Source organism: Manis pentadactyla, chromosome 3 (genome assembly GCF_030020395.1).
Source record: "Manis pentadactyla isolate mManPen7 chromosome 3, mManPen7.hap1, whole genome shotgun sequence".
NCBI lineage: Eukaryota > Metazoa > Chordata > Mammalia > Pholidota > Manidae > Manis > Manis pentadactyla.
Genome location: NC_080021.1, coordinates 113,086,676 through 113,109,793, shown reverse-complemented (window position 1 = coordinate 113,109,793; position 23,118 = coordinate 113,086,676). Strand labels below are relative to the sequence as shown.

Here is a 23,118-nt window from a genome sequence, read left to right as displayed (position 1 = left end):
GCATATTCTCCTTGCTGCTCATGCAATGAAAAATAGTTTTGTAGGCTGGAAATGTCCTGGCCAAATAGGCCATCGATACTTCAGTGTTTGACTTGAAAGGAAAGTCTGCATTCTATTTTTAATTGATTCATCTTTAAATAAAAGGAGACTGATCTTTAGGATGGACTCTCTTTGCATGTTCACATCAGTAGGGCTAAATCAGCAGCTTAGGATTTTCATGCCAAGGCATTGGTGCGGGATTTTACACATTTTGCTTTGGGGCTATTTTGCCTTGCAAATGAACTTTGCATTTTGAATTTTGAGCTAGGTAGCCCACAGTGGTGATCTGCACGACTTGTAAGTTTCCCAGTGCTTGGGAGAATGAAGAGCCCATATTATTTTATTGGCTTTGAATTAGCCAGGTTAAAAACTTCTTTGGGATTTAAGCCAGCAAGTTCTACCCCTAGCTGAAGCAATGAATAAGAGCTTATGAGAATAAGTAGTTTAAGGTAATTAAAAATATTATATATTCAGTATGCATAATAAAAATATATCCATATAATGATCTTGATGCTATCATAATTTTTCTCTTTAAAAAAATAATCCCTTGAAAGTGCTATCAGGAGCTCCCTGTCTATCCTTCTTTTGAAAGGCAAATTTCCTGGCTCTGCAGTACTGCTGTAATTCTCATGTCATTCCTGGAGTTTTCCCTTTCCAGTGATAATAATAATGCACAGTATATTTTTCTCATTCTTAGCTTCTTGCTCATGAAATGCTGCTAAGTATGAAATACTGAAAAGAGTTACAAGGGACAATTAATTGGAATGAAGGCATTCTCTATCTCTGACTTTGAACAAACAATAGATAAGTTGTCCTTAATTTATTGAGACATATGACTAAGTAGGACCACTTGATCTCCAATGTAATAAAGCTGCTGAGTCCTAACAGGAAGTGCAAAACAAGTAACTTAACTTGTATAAAAAATCCTTATTAAGACAGTATAACAAACCAAGATGTGAAATAATAGAGTTAAATCCAAATTCACAATATATAAACCACAGCCAAAATTAAAAGATTTTATCATAACAGTTATGGCTTCCCAAGCCAGAGAAAGCTTACGGTACCTCAAGAATCAACTAAAGTTGATAGACAGCAGGTATTCTGTAAGTTGCATTAACAATCGAATAGCTGCAGATTGCATAAATGTGTTGTGTCACATAATATCAAAGTTATTTGCAAAAATTATACAATCTGGAATGCTTGAATATGAGACACAACAATGTCCTGAAACATACATTTATAAGAAAATGAAAGCAATCATTAATATAAAAGGTATTTTTTGGATGCAGTAAGTTAGCAGTGCTACCAAGGTTAAATAGGTAAGTTCTTCAGTCAGCTACTTAGAATTTCAGTCAGATATGTCTATACCTTGTTCTTTTTTGCAAACTCTCATACCTCTCCTGTGTCTTCTTGTTTGCCTTGCTTAGGATCTTCAAAGTCCCATGGGTAAATGTCGATCAGGGGCATTCGTTGAGGGCTCTTTCCCCTAAATATGCTGCCGTTCAAAGATTTCCCTAGTGTTACCGGTGGAAAGACTTCCTGGCCAGTCTAACTACTCTACTCCTATGTTGCTCTGCTTCCCTCCTCTTCTTCCCCTGTGATTTTCGCATTTCCCTTGATTGGCAAATACTCCTTGAGAATTTTTATCCTTGTCCTTCTTTCTTACACAGTATTCAGGGCTTCCTCCTTCTCCTTTCTTCCCGGGGATGCCACACTTAAAAAGTATCCTAGATGTCTTATTTCTGAGGCCCTCCTATCGTATTTGCACTTAAAGCAGAAGAGACAGGTAGAGCTACAATTCTTTCAGCATTTGGTTGATCTGGGGATCTCAAACTCCCAAGGACACACCTCAGCTCGTGTTGTTAAAGGTTGCTGAAAGTTTTTACTGGAGTTATAAGAGCCAGGCACATTTTCTTCAGAGGAAGATGTCTTTTTTTCCTGGCCTCCTATTTGGTTGAGATTTTCATTCACTACTGTTGATGCTACCACTTTGGGGGTCAGTCCCTCATACGGCCCAGCACACACACTGGCTGCGTAATGCTGATTGCCATTCTCAGCTCTCCCTGGGGTTGCCTGAGTCTTGGAAATCAAATGCTTCTCATCTTTGAAAAGGGACTGGCCTTGGCTTTCCCAAGGGCATACTGCAGTCTTGTCTATGCTCTTCTGATTGGACTGCTGACATAGTTCAGCTGTTTTAGGCTTCTGATGAGATTTCTCCTTCAAGGAAGAAGTTGGGCTTTTCTCCATTTCAGAAGCCGCAATAGATACATGTTTCTGAACTTTTGATTCTGAAGGCACAGGACCAGGGGTCAGGTCATAAATTTCCCAAGGGCACACTTCCCCTATGTCAAAATTCTTCTTCATCTGAGTGGTGCCTGGGTTCATTTCAGTATTGCCAGTGGGGAGATTGACCCTTTGTTGCTTTATAATCCCAGATTTCTGAGGTTTTCTTGGTTCCTCTGCATGATTGACGTTTGGAGAGGCAGAATCTTTAGTCTCTGTGCTCTCTGAATTTGAGTATTTCTTGTTTATCTCTTTCTCTCTTGGCAGTGGTTTCTGGGATTTGGCACGCTCCTCCGTGCCTGATGTTTGGGTTTTCCCAGCTAATCCAAGAGTCTTCTCCTTGGCACTGGCTATGACGCTGAGAGACTTCTGCAACATGGATGTGCGTGGGTGCCCCGGCTGCTTCTCCGAGCTGAGGTTGTGAGCACTGGCTGATTTACACACCAAAGGCACAGACTCCGTGGACTCGGCCTCACTTTCTTTCAGTTTCTGTGTGCGTTTTTTACCCGACAGAGACTCCAATGTGGAGTTTTCAGTAGCTGCCTCTTCTCGGCTTCCCACTTGGACGCTACTGGGCTCTTCCGCTTGTTCCCTCACCTGATCGTAAGTGCTGTGGGATTTCTTTAGTGAGAAGACTCGGTTTTTCAGGGACTCCTCCTTGGGCTTCCCAGTGTTACCGGAATACTCCTGTGGATTCTTCCTGACCAGGGCGGTGCTTTTGGCTGTGCTGTGGTCCGTGACCTCCTTGTCCTCTTTGGAACACTGCCTACTGACCGTCTCGGGGATCTCGGTGATGCGCCTCATGATTGAACGGCCTAAGCCCTTCTTGGAGCACCGCTTTTTCTGGAGGTGGGGGTTATTTGTGATCATCTTCTTCCTTTTATATATTTCCAGCTGGGTGTAGAGTTTCTTCAGCTCATCCTGCCAGAAAAAGAGCAAATTTACAAAGGGGAAGAACTTAGTGTTTCAGCCAGATAATATCCTTACATGTAATTTGAAGGCAACGAACTGGAGTCCTTGAGGGAGATCGCTCGACAGCCTTTCCTATCACCTGCACTCTTCACATCTCTCCACCTTTTTACTTTCTAATAACTCTGTGTTTTGATTCACACAGACTTTGGACTTTAAGACACAAACGCAGGCCTTCTACCCTTGCTTTATGGAGCAAGCACTTTAGACTTGTGGGTTGTGCAGAGCAGACTGAACCTGGACCATAACAAAACACAGAATGTTGTCTACTGAAGAACCATGTCTCTGAACAATACTGGAAGCATCATGCAGCCACTGATAAAATTGCATCTAATATCAGACTTGATTAAAGGGACAATAGACCATTGATTATTAAAAGCATCTTTGTACTCGAAATGCTGATATAATGTCACAGATTATTTTAACTAATCCAGCCTCTGCTCATAGATCTATCCTACCTTTCCGGCAGCAAAATGTCATAGACATATTGTAGAAGTATAACCAGTTCCTCATTATCCTTGCTAATAAGTCAATTGAGACTATCAGGGTTGGCTTTGCATTCTGATTAATACCATGATTATACATTTTAGAAGGGGGTTAACTCTGTGATGTCTTCAGTTCTTACAAAACACATTCTTTCTCTTTCTCAAACTCACATTATGCACACATGTGAGCACACATAAATGGGCTTAATCTGAAAAAGGAGAGACAAAATACTGGTATTACCCGGATGTCCTCTGGATCTAGGCTGTGCTCACTCCAGGCTGAATTGATACTGCTGTTCAGGTAGGATCCAGATCGGCCCATGTCTAGCTCATCTTCATATGCTTCTGCAGCAATGTCATCTCGTGGGTTATTGCTTGAATGTGAAAACTGCAAAAGATATTCAATATGAGCTGGAGACATTAATCCACTATAAGACATTATAAAGGCTCTAATGCTAATATCATTTCTTCAGCTTAGATGAATTCGATTACTGGACTCTTCATTAAAGATTTGCTGCTATATTTGTGTTTTGCTTCCCATGTTGCACATTAGAGGTCTTAGTGAGGCAGTATTAACACTTGGTTCCCTCTTGGATTCCTGATCCTTGGATTTTCTCCAGACCTCCAGTGTTAACTTATATTACTCCAAATGATATTTGCATTGTGGAAAGGCAAATAAGTAGAAAAATCCAAAGAAATGTTCTTTAAGAGTAGCGAGTTAGACCCATTGGCAGCTGGATGGGACTTATTTTTCTTGAGCAAAGTTTTAGTGATGATGATGAGTTTAAGAAACATTTATTTACATATTGTCCACTTATTGCTCTACTATTTTTCCTCAGTGCTTATCTCTATCTAAAATACTATTTTAAATGTTTTAAATTTAAATGTTTAAATTTTGAGCAGTGGGGTCTGTCTTGTGTGGTCATTTCGTTGCACAGTGGGGAGGCTGTATTTCATCTGTGGACACAATTAGCTCTGATCACAGGAATGTGACTTTCAGTCTACTACACAGAGCTTCCAAAAAGTTACTTTCAAGACTCAGGGTACAAGAGGTCTGAATTCTAGCCTCATTTGAAGGTGGGTTGACAGCTCTTACCAGGGAAGCTCTCTGTAGCACAGTACCCTCTTAGACCAAAGAGATTGGGTTAAATGGTATCTAAGTTTAAATTCAAAGATCCATGGAAATTACAGAATTTTTTCTCATGCTCATTATTCTCAAGTTTCTCCTTCATCACATTTTGACATATTTTCATTATTTTTCATGTGGTCCGTGGTGCTTTTCAGTTCTGTGTACTCTTGCAATCTCTATTCTTCTTCAAATGGAAAAGTGAGGGAGGAGTGGATTGGGTGAGTGATAGAGAGTAGGCAGGATCAACACTACCCAGCCCCATTTTACACAATATATGTAACATGTGACTGTCCTTTGAAAACTGACAGAAGAGTTTAGAGAAACCGGGTCTCTTCTTCGAGCTTGTCATCAGGTCAAACATTGCTTAAAAAATTAACGGATCACTCTTTGATGATATGGACATATTTAATGTTAACATTTGTTAAAATACTCAGGTAGGCAGGTGACATAAATATAACATGTGAAACAGCAATTCTCTGTTTACGTGACAGTGGATGTTTTATAATTGGGACTGGCTGAGAAACCACAGGTCCTTCTTTCGCTCTTCTGCTTATATTCCTGGTTCCCACATGTGTCATGAACCAAAGGCCATAAAGATGAATAAAACAGAGCCCCTGTCCTCCACAATCTCACAAGCTGCTACTTCAGCTACCTGGGGGTTGGTGGGGGTTGTTTATAAGAATGGACTTATTTTTCTTGAGCAAAGTTTTAGTGATGATGATGAGTTTAAGAAACATTTATTTACATATTGTCCACTTATTGCTCTACTATTTTTCCTCAGTGCTTATCTCTATCTAAAATACTATTTTAAATGTTTATCTTATTTATCTTTTCTGTTTTCCCCTCCTACTCTCCAGAATATAAATACCATAAAAGCACAGATTTTTATCTGTTCATTATTCTTATTTTAGTGTAAGAGTATATAGCAGAGTATATAGTTCTATAAGTATATATAGAACAGTGCTTAGCCCCTCAATAATTTTTAAAATTATCTGTTATTGAGATATAATTGACATATCATAAAATTCTGAATTTTAAATTATACAATTCAGTGCTCTTTGGAATATTAACTAGTTTGTGCACCCACTGCCACTACCTAATTCCAGAATATTTTCATCACCCCAAAAAGAAACCTTGACCCCATTAAGCAGTCACTTCTATCTTCCCTTTTCCCCAGCTAGTGGCAACCACTAAACTACTTCCTGTCTCTAGAGAGTTGTCTCTTCTGGACTTTTCACATAAATGTAATCATACAGTAAGGGGCCTTTTGTGTCTGGCTTCTTTACTTGGCAGAGCATTTTCAAAGTCTGTACATGTTGTGGTATGTACAGTGAGTGCTTCATTCTTTTTTATTCATGACCAGTATTCCACTGCATGGATGTACCACCTTTTGTTTATGCATTTATTGGCTGATGGACATTTTGGCTGTTTCCACTTTTTGGCTATTATTAAACAGTGCTGCTATGAACATTCATCTACAAATTTCTGTATGAACACATGTTTTTGACTCTTTTTGGAACAATAACAATTTATTGAATGAGTAAATAGTCTGAGGATACATCCATCTAAAAAGAGGGTAATCATATTATGCAAAACATAAAAATGGGTAAGAAAAATTGTAGTAACAGACCATACCACGAAAACTGTGCCTATTTGGTATAATTCAAGTAAGGCATTTTGCTCAGTTTGTAATTGTTTGGTCTTTTCAATCAGGCTGAATTTTTATTTTTTGGTTAATTGCGAGAGGACATAAGCCTGGAATGAAAGACAAGAAATCACATTCTTGTTTCAGCTATGCCAGTGTCATATTGTATGACACTGATAGAGATATGTGATGTTCTAATATTTTGTTTTTCTATGTGTAAAAGAGACAAATAATATAATGTTTTAGTGAAAAACTCGTAAAATATTTTTGCCCAAAACTCTGATTTCATTTTATTTTGTTCCAAGTGGCCTATTGCTATCATGTCAGAGAGGAGGAAAGTGAAACTCAGAAAGAAGGAAAGTCTTATTTTAAAACGGCTAGTTTGGGTGAAGCACGTATTCAGAACTCCCATATTCTGAGTCCTGGTTCATTTTCCCTCACTTTCTCATGTTGTCCAAATGAGTCTTTGTCAGAATTCATCGTTATTAAGCAAGATTGTTCTATATACAATCTTACAATTATGTATTTGTATTTACTTAAAAATTCTCTGACTGTTTAAAACATAATACTTCCCTGAATATGAATCCAAACAAGAAACAGGAGGATTCTTAGAACAGGATAACCTCTTTAAAAATGATCTTGAGGTTACAGCTACAATGAAAGTCACCTTGAAACCATAATAAATGGATATTAATGTATTTGGAAAAGGACTGAAACAAAGGAGGGGCTTTGTGCAAATTAAGGCACTATGTGAGATGTTTAATAAATTATGTGAGATGTTTAATAAATCCTGAAAGAAAAGAGATACCTATTTTCCTAAGGAGGGGGCTTTAAAAACATTTTAGAGTGTCAAGCAAATCTCTACACCTCCCTTTGCTTATATTACCAGGTATTTTTAAAAGGAGAAACAAGTTCATGAGCACTTAAAATAACTGTTGTGCAGAAGGAAAGCAATGTTAGAGGAATACCTTTGGAATTAAAAGCAACCCAATGGTGACTGTCACAGTCAAATGAGTATGTGCAAAATATAGCATCAACATCCAATCAGACTGAAGTCTTGAAGCAAGAACAAATCTGAAATGAGAATACACCAGATTAGCAATCCAACAAGATCTCTGCTTAAAACACTAGGATACTGGAAACTCTTTCCTTCAATGTATTAGAAAAAAGCAAGCAAGTAAGAAATTATATTGTTGTTTCTATAGCACCTATTTCATCACAGCAGATTAAGGGTCTAAGTAATCCTAATCAGATGCATAAGACATGAACTCTTTATTACTATTTTAAATTATCAACAGTGAGAAAGACAGCATATCCACCCAAAATGTGCTAAACATTTCCTTGGATTTTTATTTTGTATGTAAGTTGAATGTGGAAAGCAAAAGCAATATACACATGTGAATTTACCAGAAGAGTAGGGTTACAAATTGATGGCTTACGGCAAATTTCTGTCATAAAACACATCCAAGTAACCCTTGATTCTAGCAGTCTTTACTTACAAATATTAATTAGAATTAAGAAAAAAAAGAGTGTGTAATTACCTGTCCTTGTGAATGGTCCCAGAAGTTTAAATGATAAACAATGTCATGGATAAAATGAATTTACTAATGATTTGTGAAATCCATTTTTTAAAATAAAAATTTTACTTGTCATAAAGTTAAAATAATTTAAAATGTTAATTTAAAAAATCTTATCTTACTGAAGAATTTATAAAGTTGTGTTTCATGGCTCTGCAGGAAACGTGTAGGGAAAATTCAGTTCTAATATTTACTTTGGCTTGGAATATTTTCACAAATCAATAGGCACATGCACAAACTAAAATTCATGTTTTAAGGACTTGCCCATATGCAGAAATTTTTATTAAAGTCATTTTGCAATCATATTCTTCTTTTAAATTTTTTTCCACCCATTGTTTACCCATGAAAGCTAAATATGAGATCTTACTGCTCTTGGAGTTAGAGAATTAGCTTTTTGTTTCAATGGTATGCATTATCAAATATGGAAAGCTAACATCCTAAGAAAATGCTCATGAAATAATCATAAAACAAATGTATATGAATTTAAATAATAGAAGAAATTCATTTTACTCTGCATTATATCATATTCATAAACTTACTAAGTAAATTAATATTATTAATATTTAATATAACATTCCCTCAAGGGGATTTGTTCCTCATTTCACCTCCATTCCTCCACCCCTCCCAAAATCAAGTTAAAAATGGAAGTTCAACAGTTATCCAAAATGGAGAGTTTACCCTGTGTCTGGAGACAAAAGAAAGTAGACGTATAACACACTGAAGTACAGAATGCTCAGGATAGTTCACATATTCCTAAAAAGGATTTTCTGGATTAATATCTTCTCTACCTTCTTTGTGAGGGAAGTACAAAGAACCTGGCTTGAATATGACTATTCACTTCGTTCAGGGCTCTTTCACCTTTGACTAGTCTGTGTTGGTTCAGGTGAGATTGGTTTTAAGCTCTGAAATAGGATCACTGTACTCAGTAACAAGTTAGAGCCTCTGAGGCATAGGAGCAATACAAAATGTGTCCCGGAAAATAATACAATCCCAACCTGCTGGGGCCACTGCCAGTGCTGGAGCGGACACTTATATCAAAGGTGATGGATGTACAGTCTAAAAGGATCCTCACGTACTGGGAATTCCTACCTCAAATGCCAACACGAGTGAGCTTTAAACTAGCCTGACAATATCTAGAAGGAAGAGTGGTTACACATTACTTTAAATTAAAATGGTGAATCATCCCCCAAAATTATTTGAAGTACTGACGTCAATTGTCCTTAAATGAATCAGCTTTTAATTACTGCCTGGTTTTTTAGGTTGCAGTTCTGACTAGGAGTATCTTCACAGAAACTGGGTTTTGCAATCCTTTTTAAAGCTTCATTTTTTTTTTTTTTTTGAGAGGGCATCTCTCATATTTATTGATCAAATGGTTGTTAACAGTTAACAACAATAAAATTCTGTACAGGGGACTCAATGCACAATCATTAATCCACCCCAAGCCTAATTCTCATCAGTCTCTGATCTTCTGAAGCACAATGAACATGTTCTTACATGGTGAACAAATTCTTACATAGCGAATAAGTTCTTACATGGTGAACAGTACAAGGGCAGTCATCGCAGAAACTTTCGGTTTTGATCACGCATTATGAACTATAAACAATCAGGTCAGATATGAATATTCGTTTGATTTTTATACTTGATTTATATGTGAATCCCACATTTCTCCCTTATAATTATAATTATAATTATAATTATTATTTTTAATAAAATTAAAGCTTCATTTTTTTTAAAAAAGAGTATTTCAACTTAAAAAAATAGGTCTACAAGTCAGGAGCATAGAAATATTTGGAAATTAAGGTTTAGAATAAAAGCAAACTTTAAAAAGTTCACACTTTCCCAAAGGTTTGCTTTTTGCTCAGTACTAAAAATAAGTAAAGGATTAGAACAGACTGGGCAGAATGCGTCCTTCATTATTTTCCCTTCTAGACTTAATCTTTTCAGTTTATTTTTGTTTAATCTGACTATTTGGTAAGAATGAAAGTAAAATGTAAATAATCTGTAGTCATAGTTTTCAACTTATATATATGTGTATATGTATATGCAAACATATGTATATATTTTATTTTAAGCAGACAAGAAAGAAAATATATTCCCTGTTGATAGAGAATATCTTTGCTGATATTTAATACTTTTGCATTATTTAATATTATTTAATTCCAGGGAAAAATTACCAAGATGGGTACAGCTGATTACTGCTTTTTATTCTTGGATTTTACCAACATTGGAACCACAGTACATATGAATTCAGTCCACAAGTACATAAGGAATTGTGTATACTTACTTCTGTAATTATTACTGCCTATTACTCTGCTCATCCCCCCCAAAATCAGTGTTCTATAGATTTACTGTGTTAAACTATAATTTCTTGGTCCTCTATGGCCATACAAATTAAATTTCCAAGAAGGGTTAGTATACACTGTGATTTTTGAAGCCAATATGTCACAATCTGAGTCTGCTCTGTGTAGAAAGGTTAAGTCAAAGTTGGAGCTTAAAATGTAGGGTTTCCCATTGAGGTTTGCTCAGGCTTGCCTGAGAAAATACTAAAGCTGACCAAGGCTGGTCACTCTGCTGTCACTGGAAATCCTCCCTTTTCAAAACTGATAGGAGACCCCACAACTGTCTGGAAGATAATTGATCTTGTGAGTATGCTGTGTCTACTCAACACCAAATCTGTTAGGTTCAACAGGAACAGTTCAATAAGAGCTTATGTCTACGTGAACCCGGCCAGTAGTCTGTATGATTCTTTTGGCTTGGGACTCTGCAGGAAAGACCCTACAAAGTAAAAATGCTATTATCAATGAATATTTAACATAACATATTTTGTATCACCTTGGGCCAATATTAAGACAGTATTTTCTGAAGTGTGGCTACTATTATCAGATGTCAATTGAGCTGGGAGAATTTCATGGTCAGTTAAGTTTGGAGAATGAGATTAAATGAAGTTAAATAGGTTTCCTTACAGCAGGACTTGTCGGTGTGCTAGTTTGCACTGTGACATGCCTGAAAGTGGCTATCGGATGCAATGTGTCATAAATAAACACATGTAAAAACATCTAGAAGTGATACACTATTATGTTACCAGTGCTTATTCTTAGGGTGGTTGGATTAGGGAGTTTACCTTTTCTTTATCATTTTAAGGTTTTTCTATAACAACCATCTATTGCCTTATTAGTAAGAAAATTTTTAAAGTTCATTTAAAAATACTTTACCATGCCTACTTCTGAAAGGACTTGGGCCACTTGAGACTTTCAAATCCATTGAAAAAAAACATCTAATGATGAAAATTGAACAGAGTAAATCTCAAAGTAGAAATTGATTTAGGCAACTGCTTTGAACACATTTAATTTCTTGGATAATTAGGTTCTAAGAGATATAGCAGCTAATTGTAGGGCAAAAGTGGAAAACCCTTTGCAGGACAGAGTCACATCCCAAAACTAGAAGACATTGAAACTCATCTGTAATAAGCCTTCATGCTCATAACCCTATTTGGTTGGTTTGTTCATATAATATTAACTTACAAATGTTTCTGGGGTAGCATGTTTGTTAGATCTAGAAACACGTGTTTTATTTTCTTGGAACAAACAACGAAAGTGCAATGGTTTGGGAGAGCGTGACGGCCGTGGAACTCTGGCGCCCACCACAATTTAGGCTGAGGGCATTCTTCCCTTTGCTTATTTGTAATTTCATATTTCACTTCTCATCTTTCCTCCCTCTTCTCCTCTCATTTTCTCATTTCTCTCTTTTGAGAGGGGACAAGACAAAGCCAGGAGGCAAATTCCCTTGAATCCTGGCCCTTTGGTGGAGTTTCTAGGGTTGTCAGGTCATAAATCTTTTTCTTAATGAAAAGTTTAAAAAGTGTAGGTTACGCCTAAGGCCCAACTGCTCTCTGGCATCCTCTATTCCTAGAAGTGCAAGGTAACATTTTATGATTATCAGCTACAGTGAGAGATGATAAATATCCTCCCAGACTTCCACAGATCCACACCTTCATAGCCTGATTCCTACTATTAGCAAGCTCCTCATTTCATTGAGGACAAAGGCAAATATCCAAAATTTGTGATCACATTCTTAATTGTCCTGGCTTTTAATATGTGTTGAGTAATTGAATGACATCTTTTGTTGCCTTTCAAATTATAGGATTCCTTTTTGTTGTTCTCACTGAAGTTTTTGTTTCATTTTCAAATACAAGTCAGGTAAAAATTCTCAGAAGATACATCACACATATTTCATTTTGTTCACTTATCATAAGCTACTTTCTTCCTTCTTTGTCTTCATTGACTATAGAGCTGTCTTGGAGATCAAAAAACAGAGGGCCAGGCCATGCGTTCTTCCCACAGAAGGTCACTGCTAAAATGCAAAACCGCCCTGCCCACAAATATCCACTCATCAGCTGGGAGTGCTTGTTTGGCTTTGAATTTAGCAGAATTCACACACATAAGTTGTTCAAGTATTAAGATTTTGAAATTCTGAGCCAACATAATAAACATATGAAAACACACAATTTCTCTGTATGTCTTACTTTATGGGGTGTAGAAGATTGCATACATCTTCAGAACAGAAAGTATTATGTGTCATAAACAATATCCAATGACACCTCCATCAGTGGTTTAATGTAATATGGTAATATTGAGTTAGCCTTCAGAATAAATGAAGGCAATAAATAAAACAGCAGAAGAAACTAAGCATAGCAGAATTTTAAAAAAAAGCACTGTGTTCACTTGTCATTTCTGTGACAAAGAAATTAGTTGACTTATAAAACACCATCCTTCCTAAATCTTTCCATTATGCATCTTACCCAGTTTTTCTATTTAAGTTAAACTGTAATACACCAGAAAAATGAGACAGTTAAATACTCGTGCTACAGATCACTTGCCTGATTGTATGGAATACAGCAGAGATAATGAGCTCATTGTGAACTGCAACTGCCATATAGCGTGGCTCGTGAAATGCTGATGGGACTGTCCGTACTGCATAGCAGAGATAAACACCCCACAAAAGGAATAAAAATTCAGCTGGGAGAAGAACACAATAAAACAATTTTACATTAGTTTTATAGGTGAAGAGAAAAGTAAAAATTAAGCTCTGTAATATTCGTTTTATACCTATTATAGAAACATACATTCTTTAGTTAGAAATAGATAAATACAAAATGTCATTCACATATGAATACACATGCCATATACTTATTTAAAAATTTTATTAGCATATAAAAGATTTTTCAAAGGTATATTTTGTATTTTTTGGTTTACAATTTCTTTAAAACAGTGTTTGCTGTCTCAGATATTTTTTTTTCCTCAGATACCTGGCTTTTTCCTAAAACAACTGTAAAATAATTTTCCGCACACTCAGCCTAAGTTTAAGATGTTCATAGAGCATGTGGGTCACAATAAAGTCATCAAGGCAACAAAAGGCTTATATGAAGCTCCTAGAAGTCTAAGTTTCAGTTGCATGGAGTCTTTTTCAATATGTAAAGATAACCATTGGCAGAAATGTGAGAAAATAGGTTGCTAAACATTCAGTAGCCTTTTGTATAAATGAATCATAATTTCTTTTTTTTCTTTATTTTGGTATCATTAATCTACAATTACATGAGGAACATTATGTTTACTAGACTCCCCCTATCACCAAGTTGCCCCCCCACAAACCCCATTACAGTCACTGTAAATGAGTGTTGCAAGATGATGTAGAATCACTACTTGTCTTCTCTGTGCTGCACAGCTCTCCCTATGCCCCCCGCCCCCCACATTATACATGCTAATCGTAATGCTCCTTTTCTTTCCTACCCCACCTTATCCCTCCCTTCCCACCCATCCTCCCCAGTCCCTTTCCCTTTGGTAACTGTTAGTCCATTCTTGGGTTCTGTGATTCTGTTGCTGTTTTGTTCTTTCAGTTTTTTCTTTGTTCTTATACTCCACATATGAGTGAAATCATTTGGTACTTGTCTTTCTCCACCTGGCTTATTTCACTGAGCATAATACCCTCTAGCTCCATCCATGTTGTTGCAAATGGTAGGATTTGTTTTCTTCTTATGGCTGAATAATATTCCATTGTGTATATGTACCACATCTTTATCCACTTATCTACTGATGGACACTTAGGTTGCTTCCATTTCTTGGCTATTGTAAACAGTGCTGCGAAAAACATAGGGGTGCATCTGTCTTTTTCAAACTGGGCTGCTGCATTTTTAGGGTAAATTCCTAGAAGTGGAATTCCTGAGTCAAATGGTATTTCTATTTTGAACTTTTTGAGGAACCTCCATACTGCTTTCCACAATGGTTGAACTAGTTTACATTCCCACTAGCAGTGTACTAGGGTTCCCCTTTCTCCACAACCTCACCAACATTTGTTGTTGTTTATCTTTTGGATGGTGGCTACCCTTACAGGTGTGAGGTGGTATCTCATTGTGGTTTTAATTTGCATTTATCTGATGACTAGCGATGTAGAGCATCTTTTCATGTGTCTGTTGGCCATCTGAATTTCATCTTTGGAGAACTGTCTGTTCAGCTCCTCTGCCCATTTTTTATTTGGATTTTTTGCCTTTTGTTTGTTGAGGTGCATGAGTTCTTTATATATTTTGGATGTCAACCCTTTATAGGATGTGTCATTTATGAATATATTCTCCTATACTGTAGTATGCCTTTTTATTCTCTTGGTGGTGTCCTTTGCTGTATAGAAGCTTTTTAGCTTGATATAGTCCCACTTGTTCATTTTTGCTTTACTTTCCCTTGCCCAGGGAGATATGTTCATGAAGAAGTCACTCATGTTTATGTCCAAGAGATTTTTACCTATGTTTTTTCCTAAGAGTTTTATGGTTTCATGACTTATATTCAGGCCTTTGATCCATTTCGAATTTACTTTTGTGTATGGGGTTAGACAGTGATCCAGTTTCATTCTCTTACATGTAGCTGTCCAGTTTTGCCAACACCAGCTATTGAAGAGGCTCTCATTTCCCCATTGTATGTCCATGGCTCCTTTATTATATATTAATTGACCATATATGTTTGGGTTAATATCTGGGCTCTCTATTCTGTTCCACTGGTCTGTGGGTCTGTTCTTGTGCCAGTACCAAATTCTCTTGATTACTGTGGCTTTGTAGTAGAGCTTGAAGTTGGGAAGCGAGGTGCCCCCTGCTTTATTCTTCCTTCTCAGGATTGCTTTGGCTATTTGGGGTCTTTTGTAGTTCCATATGAATTTTAAAACTATTTGTTCCAGTTTGTTGAAGAATGCTGTCAGTATTTTGATAGGGATTGCATTGAATCTGTAGATTACTTTAGGCAGGATGGCCATTTTGACAATATTAATTATTCCTAGCCAAGAGCATGGAATGAATTTCCATTTGTTAGTGTCATCTTCAATTTCTCTTAAGAGTGTCTTGTAGTTTTCTGGGTATAGGTCTTTCACTTCCTTGGTTATGTTTATTCCTAGGTATTTTATTCTTTTTGATGCAATTGTGAATGGAATTGTTTTCCTGATTTCTCTTTCTGTTAGTTCATCGTTAGTGTATGGGAAAGCAACAGATTTCTGTGTATTAATTTTGTATCCTGCAACTTTGCTGAATTCAGATATTAGTTGTAGTAGTTTTGGAATGGAGTCTTTAGGTTTTTTTTATGTACCATATCATGTCATCTGCAAATAGTGACAGTTTGACTTCCTCTTTACCAATATGGATGCTTTTTATTTCTTTGTTTTGCCTGATTGCCATGGCTAGGACCTCCAGTAGTATGTTGAATAATGGTGGGGAGAGTGGGCATCCCTGTGTTGTTTCCAATCTTAGAGGAAAAGCTTTCAGCTTCTTGCTGTTAAGTATGATGTTTGCTGTGGGTTTGTCATATATGGACTTTATTATGTTGAGGTACTTGCCCTCTATACCCATTTTGTTGAGAGCTTTTATCATGAATGGATGTTGGATTTTGTCAAATGATTTTTGAGTGTCTATGGAAATGAACATGTGGTTTCTGTCCTTCTTTTTGTTCATGTTGTAGATGATTTTGATGGATTTTTGAATGTTGTACCATCCTTGCATCCCTGGGATGAATCCCACTTGGTCATGGTGTATGATTCTCTTGATGTATTTTTAAATTCAGTTTAGTAATATTTTGTTGAGTATTTTTGCATCTATGTTCATCCGGGATATTGATCTGTAATTTTCTTTTTTGGTGGGGTCTTTGCCTGGTTTTGGTATTAGAGTCATGCTGGCTTCATAGAATGAGTTTGGAAGTATTCCCTCCTCTTCTATTTTTTGGAAAAAGTTAAGGACAATGGGTATTACGTCTTCTCTATATGTCTGATAAAATTCAGCGGTGAATCCATCTGCACCAGGGGTTTTGTTCTTGGGTAGTTTTTTGATTACCGATTCAATTTCTTTGCTGGTAATTGGTCTGTTTAGATTTTCTGTTTCTTCCTTGGTTAGTCTTGGAAGGTTGTATTTTTCTAGGAAGCTGTCCATTTCTTCTAGGTTTTCCAGCTTGTTAGCATATAGATTTTCATAGTATTCTTTAATAATTTTTTGTATTTCTGTGGGGCCCATCGTGACTTTTCCTTTCTCATTTCTGATTCTGTTGATGTGTGTAGATTCTGTTTTCCTCTTAATAAGTCAGGCTATGGGCTTATCTATTTTGTTTATTTCTTCAAAAAACCAACTCTTGGTTTCGTTGATTTTTTCTATTGTTTTATTCTTTTCAATTTTATTTATTTCTTCTCTGATTCTTATTATTTCCCTCCTTCTGCTGACTTTGGGCCTCATTTGTTCTTCTTTTTCCAGTTTCAATAATTGTGACTTTAGACTATTCATTTGGGACTGTTCTTTCTTCTTTAAATAGGCCTGGATTGCTATATACTTTCCCCTTAGAACAGCCTTCTCTGTGTCCCACCGAAGTTGGGGCTTTATGCTGTCATTTTCCTTTGTCTCCATATACTGCTTGACCTCTGTTTTAATTTGGTCTTGATACATTGATTATTTAAAAGCATGTTGTTAAGCCTCCATGTGTTTGTGAGCCTTTTTGTTTTCTTTGTACAGTTTATTTCTAGTTTTATGCCTTTGTGGTCTGAGAAGTTGGTTGGTAGAATTTCAATCTTTTGGAATTTACTGAGGCTCTTTTTGTGGCCTAGTATGTGGTCTATTCTGGAAAATGTTCCATGTGCACTTGAGAAGAATGTGTATCCTGTTGCTTTTGAGTGTAGAGTTCTGTAGATATCTGTTAAGTCCATCTGTTCTAGTGTGTTATTCAGTGTCTCTGTGTCCGCACTTATTTTCTGTCTAGTGGATCTGTCCTTTGGAGTGAGTGGTGTGTTGACATCTCCTAGAACGAATGCATTGCATTCTATTTCCTCCTTTAATTCTGTTAGTATTTGTTTCACATATGTTGGTGCTCCTGTATTGGGTGCATATATATTTATAATGGTTATATCCTCTTGTTGGACTGAGCCCTTTATCATTATGTAATGTCCTTCTTTATCTCTGGTTACTTTCTTTGTTTTGAAGTCTGTTTTGTCTGATACTAGTACTGCAACACCTGCTTTTTTCTCCCTATTGTTTGTGTGAAATATCTTTTTCCATCCCTTCACTTTTAGTCTGTGTATGTCTTTGGGTTTGAGGTGAGTCTCTTGTAAGCAGCATATAGATGGGTCTTGCTTTTTTATCCATTCTGTTACTCTGTGTCTTTTGATTAGTGCATTCAGTCCATTTACATTTAGGATGAATATTGAAAGATTTGTACTTATTTCCATTGCAGGCTTTAGATTCCTGGTTACCAAAGGTTCAAGGGTAGCTTCTTCACTATCTAACCATCTAAGTTAGCTCTCTTATTAAGCTATTATAAACACAATGTGATGATTCTTTGTTCTTACCCTTCTTATTCCTCCTCCTCCATTCTTTATATGTTAGGTGATTCATTCTGTACTCTTTTGTGTTTCCTTTGACTGCTTTTGTGAGTAGTTGATTTTATTTTTTGCCTTTAGTTAGTATTTGGTTGGTCTTCTTTCTTTGTTATGATTTTATTTTCTCTGGTGACATCTATTTAGTCTCAGGAGTGCTTCCATCTAGAGCAGTCCCTTTAAAATATCCTGTAGAGGTGGTTTGTGGGAGGCAAATTCCCTCAACTTTTGCATGTCTGGGAATTGTTTATTCCCTTGTTGATATTTAAATAATAATCATGCTGGATAGAGTATTCTTGGTTCAAGGCCCTTCTGTTTCATTGCATTAAATATATCATGCCATTCTCTTCTGGCCTGTAAGGTTTCTGTTGAGAAGTCTGATGATAGCCTGATGGGTTTTCCCTTGTAGGTGACCTTTTTTCTCTCTCTAGCTGCTTTTAATGCTCTGTCCTTGTCTTTGATCTTTGCCATTTTAATTATTATATGTCTTGGTGTTGTCCTCCTTGGATTCCTTGTGTTGGGAGTTCTGTGGGCCTCCATGGTCTGAGAGACTATTTCCTCCCCCAGTTTGGGGAAGTTTTCAGCAATTATTTCTTCAAAGACACTTTCTATCCCTTTTTCTCTCTCTGCTTCTTCTGGTACCCCTATAATGCAAATATTGTTCCTTTTGGATTGGTCACACAGTTCTCTTAATATTCTTTCATTCATGGAGATCCTTTTATCTCTCTCTGCCTCAGCTTCTCAGTGTTCCTGTTCTCTGATTTCTATTCCATTAATGGTCTCTTGCACCTCATCCAGTCTGCTCTTAAGTCCTTTCAGAGATTGTTTTATTTTTGTATTCTCACTCCCTACTTGCTCCTTTAGCTCTTACATATTTCTCTGCAGGTTCATCGGCATGGTTATGACCTTTATTTTGAATTCTTTTTCAGGATGATTGGTTAAATCTATCTCCGCAGGTCCTGTTCCAGGGTTTGTCAGGGAAATTCTGGACTGGACCAAATTCTTCTACTGTTTCACAGTGATAGAAGTAGTTGTAGGCAGGTAGTGCATGTGTCAGCTTGGAGAACAATGTCCTTTCCTGTTTTCTGGGTGCCTTAGCCTTCTCTGCTGCCTGTGTGAGTTACCCGCACTCCTGGAGCAGCCTCTGGATTAATCTCCTAAGCTGCTATGGGCGGGGTCACTGTTAGGGTAGCCCAGAGCCCTGCAGGGAGTGGCAGTCGTGTTGGGTGTGCTCTCATGCAAGAGTGGCGCCCCTTCGCACCTTGACCCAGTTTCTTCTACCTGCGCCTGGGAGCTGTGCACTGGCAGCAGCCTTTGAGTCTGGCCTGGGTGGTTGCGCACCAGGAAGAGATTCTGGGAAGCTGCTGGGAGCGTGGCTGCTCCCGGGCTGCTCTGCCCCTGTGGTGGGGCTGCGCCAGCAGGGGGGAAAACGAATGTCAGGCTGCCTCTTGCCATGAGGGGCTTCAGAGCTACATTGCTACCCACGGGGTTAGGCTGCCTGAAGTTCCTCAGGATTCCCAGCCTGCTGGGCTGAGTGTGCCAGAATGATTCCATCCAGCTGTGAAGCCCCTGTCCCTTTCTAAAAGACTTTCAAAAAGCACTCACTTTTCTTTTCTCCCAAGGGACCCGCTTGCAGATTTTACTTTTCCGTTTCTCTGATATCCAGTACACCATGCAATGTGTGTCTGTGCTCCCAGTGCAGGTTACTAGGGCTGGTAATTTAGCAGTCCTGTGCTTCCACTCCCTCCCCACTCTGACTCCTTTACTCCTGCCAGGGAGCTGGGATGGGGGGAGCGCTCGGGTCCTGCCAGGTTGCAGCTTTGTATCTTAGCCCCTTCGTGAGATGCTGAGTTCTTGCAGATGTAGATGTAGCCTGGATGTTGTACTGTATCTTCTGGTCTCTCTGTTAGGTATAGTTGTATTTGTTGTATTTTCAAAAATATATATGGTTTTGGGAGGAGATTTCTGCTGCCCTACTCATGCCACCATCTCTGCTCCTCCTTCAAAGTTTGAACTTTTTAACCATGATACATTTTATTGGTATTGTGAAAAATCCTGAATATGGACAACTCACTACCAATTAGCATAAACAGGTTTAGATAACAAACCTGATAACCCGACTACCAACATTTTTCTAAATGAGTAGGACTTGGGATATTTATCTGTTGTCTTCATTAATTCAGGAGAAGGTTTTCTGATCCCAATTACTTTATTCTTTATATATAGCTCTAGGAAGATGGTGAAATAGTAAACGCTTTTACCAAAAGCAAATCATTTTTGTTCTACTTCCATATTTGTAAATGCACTATGCAATATTTTTAAATTTATAATTCTGATTTGGTATGCCATGTCTGTCTGTACCGATCTCCTCTTTTGACTGTTAGACAAGTCAGAGAATTTCATAAAAGAGCTGAAGGTTGCCAATTCAGTTTATACACTTAGCTCAAGAAGTCATCCTAAAGTTGGAACATACACTTTTACCATTTAAATGAATTTGGGGACGATTATGTAACTCCTGGATGTTCGCTTTAATATGTTTCCTCACACTGGTCTAATCCTGACCACAGAAAATGTTACAAGATAAAGGGAGCCACTCTCTCTGTTCTTTCAGCAAATATTTATGAAGAACCTACAACTGACAGATACTTTGTTAGGTGCCAAGAATATAGTGTGAGCACTCTAGGCCATGTTGCTGGATTGCATATAGCTACTAGGTTGGAACAGTAAAGAGGGGTGAGCAGATTAAGAATCCTTTCTTTTGCCTTCAAACATACTTAGAAAAATTCAAAGTGCTGCTGAATAGTATAAGTACTACTTATTATTTTTATTATAGATATAGATGATTCTCAAAGAGCTATGGCAGTTTAAGTCTTTATATGAATTCTAATCTGATCTAGAAATATTCTGGAACATCTAAAATTTGCAATTCTCTTTCCATTAGATAGAATAAAGTCACTTTTAAAAAACAGACTATTGAACCTGAGAAACATTTTTCACATTGTCTAATGTTCATCTATCTGTCTTCCACAGTTGTGATGTTTATATCTTTATTTGTTTTCCATTAAAGCTTACCTCATAACTTTTTATAAAGGACAAATAATGATTATTTAAATAGACATAAGTAACAATGAAAGTCATTTTTCTTCCCTTTCTTTGTTTTCAAATACTTCCTTAAAGATGAAACCAAGGCTCATAGAGGTTTGGAGATTTTTTCCAAGCAGTCTCCTATACCTGCTTCCTCCCTCTGAAATACTTATGGTAGGAAAATCACTGATCAGGGCAGCTACCTGAGCGGTTCTGAAACAACCTTGTACAGTAAGCAAGAATAGAGTGGACCCGTTCTTTAAATGAATGACCCACATTTCTAACTAGAGTTCTACTTCAGTGGAAAAACTAGTATTGCACCCTTGCAAATTGTTCTTTAGTTTGTATTTCTAAAAAGTAGATTATTTAGGTACAGCTGATCCAGAATGTTTGTTCATGAATATATTAACTATCACTTTTTATTTTTCTCTAAATTGACTCTTCACACTAATGTGAGTGTGTGCAGCTTTTTGATAGAGATTTCCCATAACCTCAGGGTATAACCTGTCCCCTGCCTTTCTACAGCCTCTTTCCTATATAGAAACATTTCTGTTTAGGAAACGGAATAACTTAGCTTCCAGTAGAAGCTGCTTTTCAGCTGACTGAAGGTATATGAATTAATTCTTCAATAACAGTCTTAATATAAAAAATCTATGGTAAACATGCTACTTATAGAAATATAAAGAGAACTGAGAAGAGGCATGTGTTACATGTTAGAAAACACCAAATTAAGAGAAGTTAAATAAAGAATAGCTAATGCCATATGCTCAAAGATAAGTAAATGAAATTGCTTTAGGGTAATGCAGAAAAAAATTACAGCAACTGCAAATCTGTTTTTTCAAGGTAGTCCTAATTTTAAATATTTGTTCCTATTGCTAAATTATGTGTCTTGACTTCTCTTCAGAGAATTGTGTTCATGCAGGAAAAGTGTACTATTGAAACTAAGGTGTTCGAGTAGCTTACAGGACAAGAACAATGACTAGGAGATAACAAAAACACCAACAAACATTTAACTTCTTCTTACTCTTTGGTCTCTGCACCCCATTGCCAGCTAGTCTTTTATTTCCTAAGAGACTCTAATGCTACCATTTAATACCTTTGGTAGTACTGGATTAACTAATTACTGCCTCTCAAGGCTAGCTACTTCTGTCTCACTTCTAAAGCCATGACCTGGATCCATGACCAGCGCTCTCAATCTCTACTGAGACCTGGGGACTGTCCAGGGAACTGCATTTCCTGCAGCCCTCTCAACTATGGATCTTTATTCTCTCTTGTACTACCTACTTCAGGGACCTCAGGAAAGTGAGCTCAGGACCCTCCTTGTCTTCTGTGTCCCCCTTTCCCTGGTATGCTCCAGAATTAATATTAAAAATACTAACTTTTAATTAAATGCCTACTATTTTTATAGTTCCTCCCTTGCTAGTGGAAAAATTTGCTACCTGTAAGCTTTCTCTCTGGAGGAAAGCAGAAGGTGATAGCAACCAAGTACCACAAAAATAGCCTGTGATCCCAAAGTGCTTGTAGAGGGAGTAAACAGATAAGCTGGGGGACATTGTGGTCAGAATGGATTCTTGAACGAGTGATGTGGGAAGTTGGGGGATTTCATGTGACAAAAAGCAAGAGTGGTCACTGATGATGAGGGGCCAGTGTTGGATGAGGGTGGTACAGAAGTTAGCCTGGATAATGTGAGGGAGAAAAGAATGAAAATGGGAAGGAACATGGGAAGATTTATCATTAGACAGGAATTGGAAGACATTCCTATCTGACGGCTCCTATTTAATCTTTCAAGGAGGAGTCCCCTATGAGAAACAGGGATAATTTCAAGGTATGAAGAGACAAAACAAGACAAGACAAAAATAATCACTGTGAAGAATGACCTAGGGGCCAATGAGGGACACAGCGAGAGTTTTATGGAATGGCCAGACCACAGTTGAGATCAGTAATCATTTCGTTGTAGTAAAATAATCTGATTACTTCCCCTGAGTCATTAGTTCTCTACAGTAACATCAGAGTCACCTAGAGGGCTTGTCA

At 37.3% G+C, this 23,118-nt stretch overlaps 1 protein-coding gene across 1 annotated transcript in view; it reads right to left on the bottom strand.

The window, feature by feature from the left end:
- Positions 1-243: 243 nt before the first annotated feature.
- Positions 244-23,118, bottom strand: part of GPR158 (G protein-coupled receptor 158) — a 365,517-nt gene continuing 342,642 nt past the window's right edge. Inside the window, exons 8-11 of the mRNA XM_036880927.2 lie at positions 13,004-13,142; positions 7,519-7,624; positions 4,018-4,164; positions 244-3,243 (exon numbers count right to left, since the gene is read on the bottom strand). Of these exons, the coding sequence (XP_036736822.2) occupies positions 1,843-3,243; positions 4,018-4,164; positions 7,519-7,624; positions 13,004-13,142 (1,793 nt within the window). The 3' untranslated portion in view covers positions 244-1,842. The remainder of the gene's footprint in view (positions 3,244-4,017; positions 4,165-7,518; positions 7,625-13,003; positions 13,143-23,118) is intronic.